This window comes from Mangifera indica, chromosome 4 (assembly GCF_011075055.1).
Source record: "Mangifera indica cultivar Alphonso chromosome 4, CATAS_Mindica_2.1, whole genome shotgun sequence".
Classification (NCBI taxonomy): domain Eukaryota; kingdom Viridiplantae; phylum Streptophyta; class Magnoliopsida; order Sapindales; family Anacardiaceae; genus Mangifera; species Mangifera indica.
The window spans coordinates 1,495,755-1,511,839 of NC_058140.1; the positions used below are offsets into that span (position 1 = coordinate 1,495,755).

The 16,085-nt window shown below is 32.8% G+C and overlaps 1 protein-coding gene across 1 annotated transcript; it reads right to left on the reverse strand.

Moving 5' to 3' along the window:
* Positions 1-505: 505 nt before the first annotated feature.
* LOC123213097 (putative 1-phosphatidylinositol-3-phosphate 5-kinase FAB1C) lies at positions 506-8,651 on the reverse strand. The gene is made up of 11 exons (XM_044632455.1): positions 7,135-8,651; positions 6,188-6,976; positions 5,922-6,075; positions 5,494-5,832; positions 4,210-4,944; positions 3,795-4,126; positions 3,584-3,710; positions 3,279-3,443; positions 1,606-3,105; positions 1,220-1,486; positions 506-1,050 (listed from the first exon to the last, which is right to left on the reverse strand). Exons 1-11 carry the CDS (start codon positions 7,671-7,673, stop codon positions 796-798), a joined length of 5,202 nt encoding a protein of 1,733 aa, XP_044488390.1. The 5' UTR covers positions 7,674-8,651; the 3' UTR covers positions 506-795.
* Positions 8,652-16,085: the final 7,434 nt, after the last annotated feature.

Sequence of the window (16,085 nt, forward strand, 5' to 3'; positions counted from 1 at the left end):
CCACTTATTCCCGCCCAAGATATAGTTCATTGTCAAAGTGATATGTGTAAACTTTCAAAAATCCAAATACCCATCTGTCATCAAACTTTTGTTAAAATTTGTTGTTAGTTATAAGAGTAAAAATATAATTCAACTAGTAATATTAAAAAAAAAACTAAAATTTTCTTTTTTTCCACCTAAATTTTAAAACTAACAATTTTTCTCTAACATTATATTTTCTAATTTTGAAAAATAACTCTCTTCCCCCCAACCCCCCAAAAAAATATGTTAGAATTTATTTTCTTCCTTCTCTGATGACCATCTCTATCTCTGACAACTTCATCTTCCCATTCTAAACCTTTCCAGTTCTCTCTCCATCGACACCCGAAGACAAAGATGAATCACCGCGCGTAATTTTATTGGTTTGATAAATAATAAATATAGAAAATATTGAATTTTAAGTTAAAAGGCTCCAAATGTTGCTTTACTGGATACAAGTTATGAGCACAATTCCTGGCCTCAAAGGTGTTAAAACCAAAGGGATTTACATTACAAACTGGAGTTTTGTGAATGAACCTTTTTGCACATAAATAAAAACATGTACAAAGAGCTCTCTTCACAAGGAATTTCTATTTTTCCCTCAAATGTACAAGCCTTCTCTTTAAGGCCACTTCTACACATAAGCAAAAAAAATTGGAAACAAGGGGGGCAATTGGTAAAGCAGGGAGTTGACTCCACTCCATTTTATCTATAATTATAGTGTAATTAATGAACAAATGGCTTTTGTGCAAGAAAGAATGCAATGTTGCAGCAGTTTCATGAAGACCATTGATCAGGTACTGTGAGAAAATAGCTTGTCATTGCTTTCCTGAATCTTTTCTTGTACTGTTTGGGAGAGATGATTGTCGGGGAAGCATTCATTGGACCGCCCAGAATCCCGCTAGCTTTAACCCATGTCTCCAAATGCTTGTCCCATGTATACTGTCTCATGAAATCAATGATCCCTAAAACCAGCTCCTTGTGCTCTTCGTCCACCCCAACCAGCAACGAGTAGTCCATTACATGAACAGACTGCAGAAGCACAAGATTATGGATAGTAAGATAGATGCAAGCATTCATATAAAAAAGATTTTCAGGTGTATAAGTCTGACTGAAATCTAGACCAAAACTGAGTGTCAAGAGAAACATGCGGAACTAGTGTTCGTGGATATATACAGATGATGCAAAATGAAAAACTTACTGCCAAAAATGATGTATCATTCCAAATGGCTCTTTCTAAGCTTCTCTTTGCCTTGCTTCCGAGAAATATTGGTTCTGTTCGCAGAATTTCTAAGAGATTCATATCTAGAAGTACCTTGTTTGCACCTGTTGTATCTTGATTGTATCGAGATCTCGCAGAACCCTTAAGGTCATAGACCTTTGAGATGCTTCTCCTGAAAAAGAGATTCTCCATTACCATCAAATCCATTTTTATTTCCTTGCCACCTTTCAGATGTTTAACAGAGACCTGCAATCAAACCATCCACATTAGAATCATAATCCATACAAATTCTTTTATCTTTCACCACAGCACCCACAATGATCATGCATCTACATGCACATCAAATAGCAAGGTTTGAAACTAACCTGATAAATGCCAAGAATTTTAGCAAGACAAGTTGGGCTCCTTGAAGTAAGAGATTCTGTCATATATTTGAAGTATTCTGGTGCAAATTCCACAAAGGAATCCAACTCGGTCTTTTTAACTTGTTTTATTATGAATCTCTCATCCAATGACTTGGCAAAAAATACATTGCTTTTTCCACCTTGTGCACACCATCTCTGGCTGCGGCTCAAGGAACACACGAAATCCACTTCACTAGGACAACATTTCTTTCTAAGAGAGTCAAACTGCTTTGCAAAGTAACAAGTAACAGAGAACTTCACTTTACCAGCAGCAATTGAAGACTCATCCTCAAAAGAAATGGTTAGGTGTGGCGACTTCTTGGGATCAGCAAACAAGTTACTCATTGAAGAAGCAGAAGTATCTTCAGATCCGTAACTTCCATAGTGGATATAATCCAAATCTGCAGAGCCAAATGACTGCCAGGCTGAAAAGGTAGAATCCCCAGAGCCTTCTCTATTGGTCTCATTGGCACTCCACACTCCATGCTCACTGAACTTATCTGCAACACAGTCCTCATACTCCTTGGAACTAAGAGCATATGATATTATGCTGGTAGGATCATTATCATAGACAGCAATAACTAAATCATTATTGCCCCCATGGGAAAGCAGCAACCGAGCCCCTTCAGCCACACGAGAAGCAGAGGAAATAAATGAGGGTGTTGAACTGAGAACCAAATTTAGCTTCTGTGCCTCCAGTGGCAACATTTGAAAGTAAGTGCTCATTATATTAGATACTGGATCTCTGACCATACACCTATATTCTCCTGAAGCGTGGAAAGATCTAAGTGTCGACAAATGCAATGAAGAAGAGGGCAACCCTTTCAACATTCTTTCCCGCATTCTCCGAGCAGAATCAAAAGAATGAAATCTCCCCGGAGTTGTTAGCCTTTTAAAAGGGTGATTATCGACTTTTCTTATCTGCCCAACAAAACCAGCTTGGAGACCATCTCTCTGAGATGCTTGTAGAGGCTGGACCACTTGATCAGTCCCCGTCCATGCAGAATCTATTCTCTCAGACAGAGTGGATGCAATTTCACTATCCAAATGGACATCTTCCTCTCTGTTAGGAAGAGATGAGCCTATTAAAGAAATGTCAGAACCAAAAGGTTCAAAGGTTGGTAAACTAGGCTCATTGTTCTGTTCTGGCTGTGAATCATTTGCAGGAGATTCCTGTACTTCTAAAGAAGAACCAGACACATTTTCCTCATTCCCATACTCAATTTTACCATCCTTGCACACTGAATCACTTCTTAACTCTTTCAGATTGGCATAAGATGGCCCCCCAGGAGTAGCCTTGACAATAGAAACTTTCTTAAGAAGAGAGCTCAATGAACAAAGTTGTTGATCCCAAGCATGTGAACCAAGGAGGAGGGCACGTCTCAAACGGTTCAGTTCAAGAATGTCTACAGATGCTTGACTTGATTCTGAAGTCTCCGTAACAACAGGTCGTAAGAAATCCTATTCACATAGAGAGCAATTAAAAACAATAAAGACATCATTTCAATAATAAAAAGCATCTATGAAAAATTGATTCTCTGCATGCATTTGCCAAGATTCTAAGGAGCTGAAATTTGCAATAGTTATGACATTCTAATAGCAGAACTGACATTAAGACTTCAGAAAAAGCTTACCAGGTAATCATTCCTTTCCTTCTTAATCTGATCCTTCAGTGCCAGAATGTGGTTCTTTAAATCTGTTGTATTGGAAGTTTCACATCCAACAGAACTACTTTTCTGTTCCATGCCTTCAAGCACATAAGATATCTCAGCGTATACAGTTTCCATCTTAACCAAAAGCTGTTGAAAAGGACAAGATTAAAATACTAATACAGCCTAACACTGAGAACATGCAAAATTTACTGATAGTTCTCTAGAACTTAGTTATACTTTTAGCCTCAGTTCAGTGCAAGCAAGCAAGCGAAAATTCATAAAATCACCTCTTCTGCCTCTTTTCTGATCCACTCCTGTTGACCATGGCCATTGAATTCAAGAACCAAGGGGGGTAAATGGACAGAGAGAATGTCAATAGGGGAATAACGGAAGAATGCAATCATGCTCCCAAACCTGTCAAATAACGCATTTCAGTGATCACCAACAAGGAAATCAATAATTGAAAGAAATAAAGTATTTGAACTTAGAGAGGCTTACCCATAGTAACGGAGGCAGTCTCTTTGCAATGAATGACCACAGCTTGCAACACGATTAGCAGTAGCATGATTTGAAAAGCTAAGTTCCAAAAACTTTCCAAAAGAAAGCCCCCATGCAGCATCTGACATGACCACTCGACGAGTTGCTGGAGGGACTCCATCTGTTTGAGCACACCTCAAGCATCGATGCCACATCCATATCTTGCCATCCCGTTCCCCAGGTAGCTTTACTGATGAGAGATGTTTAACATTGATCATTAGATTTCCCTGCTGGTGGGTATAACATAGAACATGGGCTTCTGCTGACTCATTACAAGATTGACAACAAGCCGTCTAGCAACAAAAGAATCTTGTTAATTCATTAGATTTGGAATAATATATCAGAAGATAAAAGAAAGAACTCTTTAATAAACTACCTCATCGAACAGGTCATCACGAAGGTACCGCCCAAGTGGCTTATCAAATGAGCCATAGAACTTTATGCGCAGGAGCCGGGAGCGTTCACACACAGTTCGTTTCCGCACACAGTGGCTTGAAAATGACACCAATATACTCTGGTGAGTGTCAGCAGCTGAGAAGTATTCACCGGATGGTTCATCTTCATTAACCCTATTAAATTTTGTCAATTCAGGAATCTCCCCATGCTGCCTCTCCTCTCGACCCATGATATCTTGCAATTCTGGTTGTGTAAGATTACTAGCATCAACAGAACAGACGCTGGACTCCTTCAAATCATTGCATTGATTAAGGGATTGTAAATTTAGGCCAACATCAGGTTCTAAATCATCATTGCGTGAGGTTGCATCATCAAACCTATGATCCATGGAAACAGAAGAACAAATATACTTGGGATCAAAATGCTCAGACAATGATTTCAATCCTCCACGTGCCAGATTGAGATTCACAGATCCATCATCCTGGGTACAGAAATCAGCTACTGCCTGACAATTAGGGATTAAAGAAATGGAATTATCAGCTATTATCCTCTCTGGTATAGTACGTGAGTGGTTTAGTCTGGTTTTAGGCAGAGTAGCACCCTCGTCAGCAAGGAAAGAAGTCTCAAGGGATAAGTGATAGGCTGCAAATACTGCATACTGAACAACATGTTTGACTTTCTTTAGTTCTTCCTGAGAAGCACCCCTCAGCAGGACCTACAAAGTGAATCGCAACAATGTGATCATAGAAAACCGTAAACTGAAATCTTTCTACATCAAACAATTAAATCTTACACACATGAAGAGAAAAATCAAATAAATAATAAATATAGAGGTTTGGACCGTCATTTCCTTAATAAGGGTTATAAAAAGGGAAAAAAGAATACATAGTACACAAGTACTATTGTAGAGAGTATAACAAGAAGTCCAGTAGAACAAGCTATATCCCAAAGCATTAAAGAAAATAGACACTTTTCGCAGAGAGATTCTAATATTGAATCTCAAAACTTCAAAGATTCAAAACCAATAAATACAGAGGTTTGGATCACGGTTTCCTTAACAAGGGTTATAAAAAGAAGAAAATGAACGCATACTACACAAGTACTATTGATAGAGAGTACAACAAGAAGTCCAGTAAATCAAGCTATATCCCAAAGCATCAAAGAAAATAGACACTTGTCACAGAGAGATTCTAATAATGAACCACATAACTTCAAAGATTCAAAACCAAACAACAGCAATGATAGGTTTGGGCAGAAACACTACCGTGCAACCTAAACGCCTTGGACACCCTTCAAAATACATCAACGTTTTAGACTTTTTTTTAAACTGATTGGTGGGCTCATGTTCTTCAGAAACTTTTTCTAGCCGGAAGAGTTCACAATGTCCAAGTTGTGTTGTTGAAGCATTATCAATCGACGGACAGATATGAGCACCAGTGCACTGAGCTATCCGCTCCAGTAATGGCCTTTTCACATTAAGCACTAATGAAATGTCCTTTGTCAGAAGTTCTTGGGCATAAGATGACACACTTTTTTCCACCAGCAAAACATTGGGGCGAAGAGCCTCTATCTTTGAAATTACCATCTTGAGGTGATCATTCCCCTAATAAAAAAAATGATCCATAATTGTTCAGAACTACATTTGGATACACTTTCATCTATATGAATGATAGAATATAAGCCAGAAAGAACCTGTTGCAATAATGTATTAAAAGAAGCCAACTGATTTGCTGCTCTCTGATATTCAAGTGCTCCTCCTAAAATAAGTAATCTAGGATTTTTGTACTGTGATGTCATGCGCTTGTGCTTTATATTTTTTGTACAAACTACCCCCTTAATAAGGGTGCTGCGTACATAAAAAAAAATTACAGTCAATGGAAAGTGACATTAATCCATACAAGCAAAGGGGTCTGCAAAACCAAGAGCTGTAATATTGCAAAAATACTAAGCATGATTACCTCTCACTTGGGTTTCCAGATGCAATGCATTTAATCTTCACATAATCAACAGGATCCATACTGCCTCCTCTACTGGTATCTGGTTTCACAAAATTTGCAGCTTGCCATGCTATCATCGTGACTATACCCAGCCAGTCCTCTTTCCCCACTTTGATATTCTCAGCTCGTAATAGCTCTGAAACAAGAGCCCTAAAATGCCCTTGTACCACAGCTCTAAGAGGTTCTTTATTACCCTCATTTTGCTTCTCCTTGGCTGGAAACATACTAGAAAGACTAGTACTGGATGAGAACATCGCACTTGATTCCCCAATATCATCATCATCATCATCATCATAGGAGAAGAAATTGCTCTCAGCCTCATCATTTTCATCATCAGGTGGTGGGGGATTCCAGATAAGACCACTACTTTCAAATTCTAATGGCTTCTGTGATCTACTATCTTGGTCTCGAAAAATAGAGAGGTCATCAGAGTAATCATCAGTATTTTCTGGATCCTCAGTCCCTCTATCAGGCCTTTTCAAAACAGCCATACTTTCTCGATTGAAGGAACTATTGTTCTGAGACAATGGGCTTCCCTCTTGTGCCTGCTGTACACTTTTACTGCCTCTACAATGAGTAAAATTATTCCTAGAGGGGCTGTCAGAGGGACTTGATCCCAATGACTTCAAATTGTAAAACTCGTGCCTAGCACTAATACTACTTGTATCTATATCTGAAATATCGAGATAATACTCGCTAGATGGGCTGAAAAAGTGCTTCCTAGATTCTTCTGCCTCTTCTTCATCACTCCTATATTAACATATAGAAACTTTAAAACACAAGTGCTATCAAAAAAGCAGAAATAATTAATGTTCAACCATAAAAAAACAGATTTCTTGAATACCCATGCATTAAACTAATTGGTTCACCATGCCAATTAACTGTTACAGCCATCTGCTAGAGATTACCTGCTGGGCGAGCACCGAACAGATACTGGAGAAGGCTGAGCACTAAATGAAGTCATACTTTGGCTCCGGCTGGTCATTGCATGAAGAGAGTACCCACAATCCCGGAATTCAAGATAGTGAGCAAGACGATCACTCTGAACAGATTCACTATTCACAGAGCAATCATTTTTCTCAGAACTCAAACTTGGTGAAGGTGGCTCAGGGCTTTCTCGAGGAGAGACAGAAGGGTGCACCTTCTCACTGTTCTTCCTCCCACATCCATAACTCACACTTATTCCATTACAAAACTTGCAAGCCTTGATACTCTCCCTCGATTCAGTACCCTGATTACACCTCCCACACAACCAACGACCGCAACTTTGGCAATGGTATCCATTGCAAGATTCATTCAACTTCGCATCACACTCGGAACACATTTTGTGAAGATTATCAGGCATCTTAAATTCCCCAGACAAACTTGATAGATCACTACCTCCCCAAGAAATCCAAGACCTAACCTTCTGTATCAGATCTAATATTGAACTATCAGCTATTCCCATAGAACAACAAAAACCCAACAAATTTTCGTGTAAACTCAGCTTCTCCTTCTGCCACTGCTGCTTCTTCTAAATTGAGTATTTCACTTTCCTTTCAGTAAGAAAACAAAAAATCTACAGCTTTTGTCTGACTCAAATTTGATATAACAAATCCACAACAAAAATAGTGGCTGATTTGGGTGTGTTACAATTGATTTTGACTTCTTTTTTTTTTTTCCTTAAACTAAAAATGGGTGTAAAATGAAATCAAATTCCTCCCAGGATTCCCAAAATTTATCAAAGGAGGAAGAAATCAACACATCATTCTATGAACTAAGAGAAGATTCACAAATCTCAAAGTATTTACACTAAAATCATACATCAACATCACCATCAAGAACAAAATACGAAATATTTTTCAATCAACAACAACAAACAAAAAACAATTAACTCTAATTAATCCTCCCAAATCCAAACGTTAAACACTTAACCAATCCCAGATTCATCAATAATGCATCCAAATACAGATTCAATCATAACACAATCACAATAGAGTCCACCAAACCCAACAATTTCCCCCTCCACTTATCAAACTCTCCACCAAACCAAAATCAAGAGCAAACCCAGAATCAGCCCACTTCAGATTTAGAGTAGCCCACCAATCCCAGATCAAGAAAACGTAAAACTAACCACTTCGAACTTAAATAAGTTCCTAGAATTGAATCAGACCAAGTCACCCACTAACAAAAAGGTTGAAAACCCAGAAAAGAAAAAAGTTAATAAAGAGTGGTAGATGAATTAAATGCAAGGCAAAATGAGGATTAAGAGAAGAAAAAGAAGGAGTACGGAGAAGGTTCCCTTTGCACCGGAATCAGCTCGCATCTCGAACAAGACCGCCATCTTATAATTATTAATATTTTTAATTTTAATATTATTAATATTGCTTGTTCTTCACCTGCTGTTCTTCCTTGATACTAATAATATTTTCATTTGAATTGAAAATTAAAACCTCAACTTCTCTTTCTTTATACATTTTATCTCTCTCTTTCCATCATCATCTCTCTTACTTTTCCTTGGTAATTATTATTAATTACTGTATTAGTTTATTAATTACTTACGAAAGCAGATTTGATTATTTTTCTCTGCTAATAAATAATGTAACAGTAGAAGAGAGTTTTTTCAAAGCAGAAGAATATTTTCAAAGTCCACCTTGGGGTTTCTAGAACTGAAGAACACCTAGTTTGACACGGTTTACAAAATGGTTCTTTCACCCCCACATAAATGGCTTTTTTTTGGATAATTAGGAACCCCATCCAAGTCGGACCATTGCTTCGAAATGAAATTCATCACATTAAGTAAGTCAAACTTTAGTTTTAATAACTTTTTTCATAACTACTAAATCAGATAAGTCAACGATATCATTTTTGTAAGTCGTCAAGAGATTTAAATCTAAACTTTTCACCTTGAAATCCCACCTTTTTATTGTCCAAGCCACCCCTTGAGACCTTCACATAAATGGTTTGTTCATCACTTTTTCATATGAGTGATATTATATGTATAAAAAAAATCGATTTAATTTATCCAAATAATTTGATATGATAATATGTAATAGTGATTTTGATGTAAAATAAATAAATAAATAATTATATCACCCAATTGCATTTATCACTTTAATTTATATAAATAAATCAATAAGATTTGTTATTACATGTAGTTTTATTCGTTTCGAATATGTGATCATCTCACTTTGCAAAATTTTGTTTGAAAGTAGAGTCATTTGTGCAACCTTTTGATAAACATTTTCCAAAGTAGAGTTTTAGATTGGCTTCCCAACCAAACTCTATCATCTCCGGTCAAACTTTATAATTATTGGAAGCAATATTTTTAAACCCGGACATTAACCTAGTAAAAGGGCAAATTCTAGTCTTGATCAGTTTGACTTGTCTAATTTGTAGTAATAAATATTAAAATAATATTCAATTAAACATAATTGTGGTTTGGTGGTATATGATTCATATTTCAAGTAGAGGAATAATTTTAAAATCCGGTTTGGGGTTTTCTAAAACTAAAAATAACCTTTGTTGATGTGGTTTACATAATGGTTCTTTTACCTTAGGTTAAATTCAAACCGAATGACTTAGATTGACTAAGTATTTGGCTCAAACAAGCAAAAATCCAGTTGAAGAATTATTAACTAATCAAGCTCGAGATGTCAACAACCTTTTTTCTTCTTCTTCAATGCTTTTTTCTCTTCTCTTGAGACTCTTCTCTATTTCCTACAACTTTTCTTCTTTTTTGATGTTACTATTTATCAACTCGAGCAACCCAAGCTCAATATTAAGTTCAAACTGACCGTTTTAAATTCCAGTCAAATTTAAACTAATCCTTATTTGCTTTTATATCGGCTCGAACCAACCCTTACTTTCACTTGCATGGATGGTTTGTTCACCTCATTTTTGAATATGTGATGACCTCACTTTGCGAAGATTAGTTTAAAATTAGTGTCTTTTGCAATCAAATTTTCAAAAGATGCAAAAGACACTTTCAAATTAACATTGTTTAATCTTTTCCATCAAAATTATACAAAATACACACTAAATCACACCATCGAATATATGATGAATCATTCTTAATAGTAAGAATATTAAATTATTCTCTAATATTAATTTTTCTAATTTTATCTCATAAATAACTTTATTATAGAGTGAAACTCCTTTTATGTGTGAAAACAAAGGTAGAAAGCCATTCCGTACAATAATATTAGAAAAAATAGAATAGCGTCAACTCGACGAAAACTCTTTTTTTTCTTTTAACTTTTAAGGGTCAATTCTAAAAGTACTTTCAAACTTAGCATCGATTTACACTCTGTAAAAACCCAAGGGATTTTATGAAATTAACCCATTTATTTAAAAAATATTGTTCAATTTAGATTTTTTTTCATTGTGATTGGTGAGCGCTGAGCACGCATGATGTAGGTTTATACATTATTTTTTTAATTATTTTTTATTTGGATTTATTGAATAGGGTAAGAATGGGTGTCAGCGTCAGTATAAAAGCAGAATTTTCTTTGTTTTTATTATTATATTTTATTTTTCTAGAATCGAATCCACAGACAATTATTTTTGAATAAAGAATTAAATATTAATAAATTAACATATTACCAGATGTTATTTTATTTATAAAAATTAAATCTATCGTTTATATATAATATTATTTTTTAAAACATTTTTAAATATTAAAAATTAGAATCCAAATCAGAGATATAAAATTTTGATTTTTGAAATGGATGAAAAATGATAAAAAATTAAGTTTATATATTAAGAAGTTTTCATCAAAATATAAAAATTAAAGATTTAATTATTTTTTATAAACTTCATAAAAAAATATTTATTTCAATGGGCGTGATGGGCATGCTCTATTAAAAGGATTTAGAATTATTTGAATTAAACAGGTCAATCTTGCCAATCCAAATATAATTTTTTCCCATAAATAAAAATAAAATATTTTTAATTTGAAGTATTTTAAATATTGGCATTCATGACATCGGTCGTATAAATAAACAATAAAACTATATATATATATTTATATAATTTAAATATATAGATAATGTGTTATCGTGTGATTAAATAATTTTGAATTAAAGATAAAATACTACCCACTTAAATAATGATATATTATTTATACATTCAAATTATATATTAAAAATATGTACACATAATATTATTCATAAGTAAATGGTATTATAAATATGGAGAAAATAATGAAATTAAAAATCAATTTTAATATTAATTTATAGCCACTTGAAAATCTTAATATAAAAATAAGCATCATGATAAGCACTAATGCAATTTTTTTTAATTATTATTTATTTTATGCATGTGACAATATTTTAAGGCTTTCTAATTTTTTTAATGTACATAAGAATTTTTTTCCAAAGAAAAAAAATAATGTTTTCAAATGATGACTAAGCTTTAACCTGTTTAAAGGGTTGGTCCAGATAATTTCTGATCTAATCAATGAAATAGACGATTAGATTAAGATGTCAATATTGTTAATATATATTTATTATATATAATTAAACAAACTTGTAGTCTATTAATATGATGTATTCCCTCTCCCAATTGTTGAGACTTGAAACAATTGCAACGATTTTCATTTTATAATTTTATAAAAATTAGAACAATATATAACTAAATGGAATTATTGTCTGGCGGTGCATTGGGGTCTTGAAATCAAATGAAGAAAGTTTTCTCACATCATTCAAATAAATTTTTATATTTAACAATTTTCGACTAAAAAAATAGTTCGAATTTCAATTAAAGGAGGAATGCATTCATGAAAATTCGTAAATGAATATAAACACATTCATATTTATCAAGAAAAACCACAAATCGTGTTGCTTGTTAAGAATATAGACACAAACAATAAACTATCATTTTATGTTTTAGACTTATTAAAGATCAATTCAATTAAAAACCCTAATAGTATTAACGAGATCTTGATTCGATGTGATAGATTCTAAAAGTCATATCCAAATATTTAATTTAATTCCTTAAAAAAAAAAAAAAGGTGGAGTGAGATGACATGTCTCATACAAATTTACAAGGGCTTGGTAGCTTTAGTTTGGCACATTTGTTTGGTGAGAAGACAACATTTATAAAAGAATGCGGAAAGATATATCAATTTTTCCATTTCTTCTTGTCGTTTTTCTATTTTGTATACTCTTATTTCTTCCATCAACGTCTACCTGGTTTTTTCGTTCATTCTGAAAGGCATTCACAAGTATTCAACAATATTATATATCATTTTACAATAATACCTTATCAACAAACGATAAATATATATATATATATATATATATATATATATATATATATATATATATATATTAAACTTTCACTTTCTAACTCTTAAACATTCAAACATTTATCCATAAATAAATTTTTATTAAAAATCTCAATTAGGGTTAGGGGTAAAACTGTATTTATTAAAAATTAAAAGTTTTATCATATTTTTCTCTTCAGGTTTAAAAAACTTATAATTTTTTCCAATCCAAAGTTTGAAAACTGGCAAATACCCCTCTAGGGTTTGCTCCTTTTCTCTCTAGTGTTGATTTGCCCTCTCCGATCATCGGCATCCTCACTCTCGTCTTATCTCTCCTTCTGGTCACTCTCTCTTTCCTCTTTGGGCTTCTTCGACTAAGATGAAGATGAACGGTCTTCGTCTAAGAAAAAGACTCATTATCTTCATCTCTCAAATGAAAACTTGTCGTCTTTGTCTGAAAAACTAAGACGACACGCCTTCATCTCAAATTAAGACAACACGTCTACGATTTCGATCAAAAACGGTTAGAGAGGGAAGAGAGACTGATCGGAGGAAGAGATAAGACGGGAGGGAAGACGTTGACAATTGGAGAGAAGAGGAATAAACCCTAAGAGATATTTTTCAGTTTTCAAACTATGGATTAGGGAAAAATTGTGAGATTTCTAAACCTGTAGAAAAAAATGTGATAAAACTTTAATTTTTAAAATTTCTAAATAAATAATTATTTTATCCTTAATTCTAACTGATATTTTTAATAAAATTTTATTTATAAATATGTTTTTGAGAGTTTGAAATTTTACTATACCTTATATGTGATTAAATCTTTTGGCCTATAAATAAATGGGTATATCATCCTATAATTTGATGTTTACATCTTTTATTATTATACGAAGAATTATTGTAATTTGGATATTATTATAAAATAAAAGGTTGCATCTTTTTTGGCCTTATACGAGTGTTTTAGTGTGACCAAAAGATAAAAAAGTAGAGCGAGGCAAGAGCCGCCCCTAGACAAAAATTCTTCGTCTTTCTTCATTGTCATCATCATCCCTGACTCATCTCCATGTGGGTTTATGTTATTTTGTTGAATCAGCCTTTGGTTGTTGTTGCCTTAATATTTGCCTTGTCAAATTAGGCCTTCAATTTATGACCCTACTTAGGTATTTCAATCTTCTTCCCTTCCATAAGTTAGGGGTGTAAATCAAATTAAATCATTTTCAAATCGAACTCAAATTTATTACTAGCCAACTTGATAAGTTCATGAGTTTACGATTCAATTTGAGTAAAATAAAAATAAACTTTAAGATTCAAATCTTATATTTATACTCTAAAATCATATAATAATACGTCAATATTTATATTAACATACAAAAAGTTTTTTAGTTTTGACTAAGTGATTGTTGAACCCTAGCCTTTGAAAAAAATGTAATAAAGCGGATTGATGTACTTCTCGTGTAAAAATACCTAGGCATGATGTAATGATGCTATCATCTTCCATGCTTAGAGCAAAGTAAAACAATTAAATAAGGTAAGGAATCTCTTCACTATTTCTTTTCAATAATTCCTCCAAGAAAATAATTTCCATAATATTGGTGGTATCATTTCAATATTTTCTTCCAAGCCATTATAGGGTTTGAAGAACAATCCATTTATTTTCCCAATGGCCGGCTATAGACTCCAAATTTGTGAATGTGACATGAATTCAATTCAAACCCACTTCCATAATTGATGTCTAATCAAGACTAGAAAATTTTCTCATTGAATTAGTTGGTGCATTTCATAATCCTGGTCCTGGAGATAATCAAAATGGGAAAGGCTAAGGCCAAAAGACTTATTCCCACCTAATGTTTAGTCTCCACTAAACTTTTTCTATTAAGTTTTGAAAATTTAAATGTCCACTTGTTAATTGTTAAAGTTAACAAAATCTATTAAATTTAAAGGTAAAAACGTTATTTAACTAATAATATTAAAATAAATAAAATTTTATTTCATTTCCCTTATCTTAGTTTAAAAAATTAACAATTTCTCTTTACTTAAAATTCTGAAAACTTACCTATTTTCCACTAGGGTTTTCTTTTTTTCTTCATCTCTATCGATGATGGGAATTCATTGGCGTCTCCATTGCTCAAGTGAAGATCGACTTCATCTCTCCCTCTTGGCGCTCTCTCTCTCCAAATCAAAATCTCTTTCGAGCGAAAATCGGCTCTATCTTGTTTGAAAATCGGTTAACTAAACAAAACCAGTTTTTTAAAAAATAAACAAAACAATAAAGTACAAACTAGTCTCCAAAAAAATAATAAAATAGGATGACTTTTTGAAATTTGATCCAAAACTGGTTAATCAAAAATTCAGTTTAGATAACTAGTATTTTTAATTTGGTTCAAAACCAATTAACCTTTAAATACGTTCGGTTTTAATTTATGATTTTGTCTTAAACAAAAATTAAAATAATATCAAACCGGATTGGTTGAACAGGATTATTTTTTTTATTTGCCTATATTTATTAAGTTCTTGTTTTCATATTTTGTTGCTTATTAATGAGGACTAGAAAAAGTTCTAGTCGCACTTGGAATATTAATTAAACTTTTTGTATTAGATAGAAAAGAAAGAATTGACGTGTTAATCTTTGATTACTATTACGCTTTCTTTTTCTAAAAAAGGGTTTTAAAACTAATTACCAGTCATCAAAAAGTTTAATGATATTTAATATAAGAAGGTGGATATATTTGAGTTGAGTCACCTCACGCTCAACTTTATGTTTGATTTATTTATTTTTTTAGTAATATTATTTATTTTTCGGTAATATTGTTCACCCTGTTGATAATACTATTAATTTTGTTGACAATCTTATAATGATATTATGTATTAGTTCAAGCTTGAGTTCAAACTGGACATTAAGGATTCAAGTTGACCTCAATTCGACCTTTTTTAGAGCTCGTCTCCATGTGAATCCCCCTTTACATGTATTAACGAAATAAATATTAATATTTGACATATTATTATATAATTCAGTGATTTTAAATTAGATATAAAATATACAATTAAATTACTAAATCTTATAATGATACATTAGCGTGAAAATCTATTTCATTGGTATATATAAAACTACTCTAAAAAGTTTGGCGTGTTTCAGGTTTAACATTATTTTCTTTTCATTATTTTACCTTTGTATTACTTTCAACTTTCATTCATCTATTTTTTTTTTCCTTTGTTTTTTCTTGTTGATGCTTCCTCAAAAGTTTCAAAATTTTAGTTTTTATATATTTAATTTGTAGAAGTAATATTACTCCTACATATGTCACAATCAAAAAATAAAAGAAGAAATTTTGACATCTTGTTGTGATTTTAGTTCAACAAAAATTAGTATTATGGTCACCATTAGAGTATTCAATAACTTTCCTTCAAATAGCAATGTTATATAATAAGATCCTTAAAAACTTAAGAATTCGAATTGATTATAATTCAAACAAGAGTTAAGTCGAGATCAACTCAAATTTAAAATATCAGTTTGAGATTAAACTTGATCTGTGATTAGCTTATTGGAGAAAAAAAAAGGTAAAATTTTTTATAAAAACAACCATTGTAGAATAAAAAAAATCAGCTCGATTGTAA

Excerpts from the sequence above, each read along its gene's own strand:
- LOC123213097 (XM_044632455.1), bottom strand. The coding sequence starts at position 7,673 with ATGGGAATAGCTGATAGTTCAATATTAGATCTGATACAGAAGGTTAGG. Across the intron at positions 3,444-3,583 it reads TCAGAAAAGAGGCAGAAGAG|CTTTTGGTTAAGATGGAAAC; the intron begins GTGATTTTATGA and ends CCTTTTCAACAG. Across the intron at positions 1,487-1,605 it reads AAATTCTTGGCATTTATCAG|GTCTCTGTTAAACATCTGAA; the intron begins GTTAGTTTCAAA and ends GTTTGATTGCAG.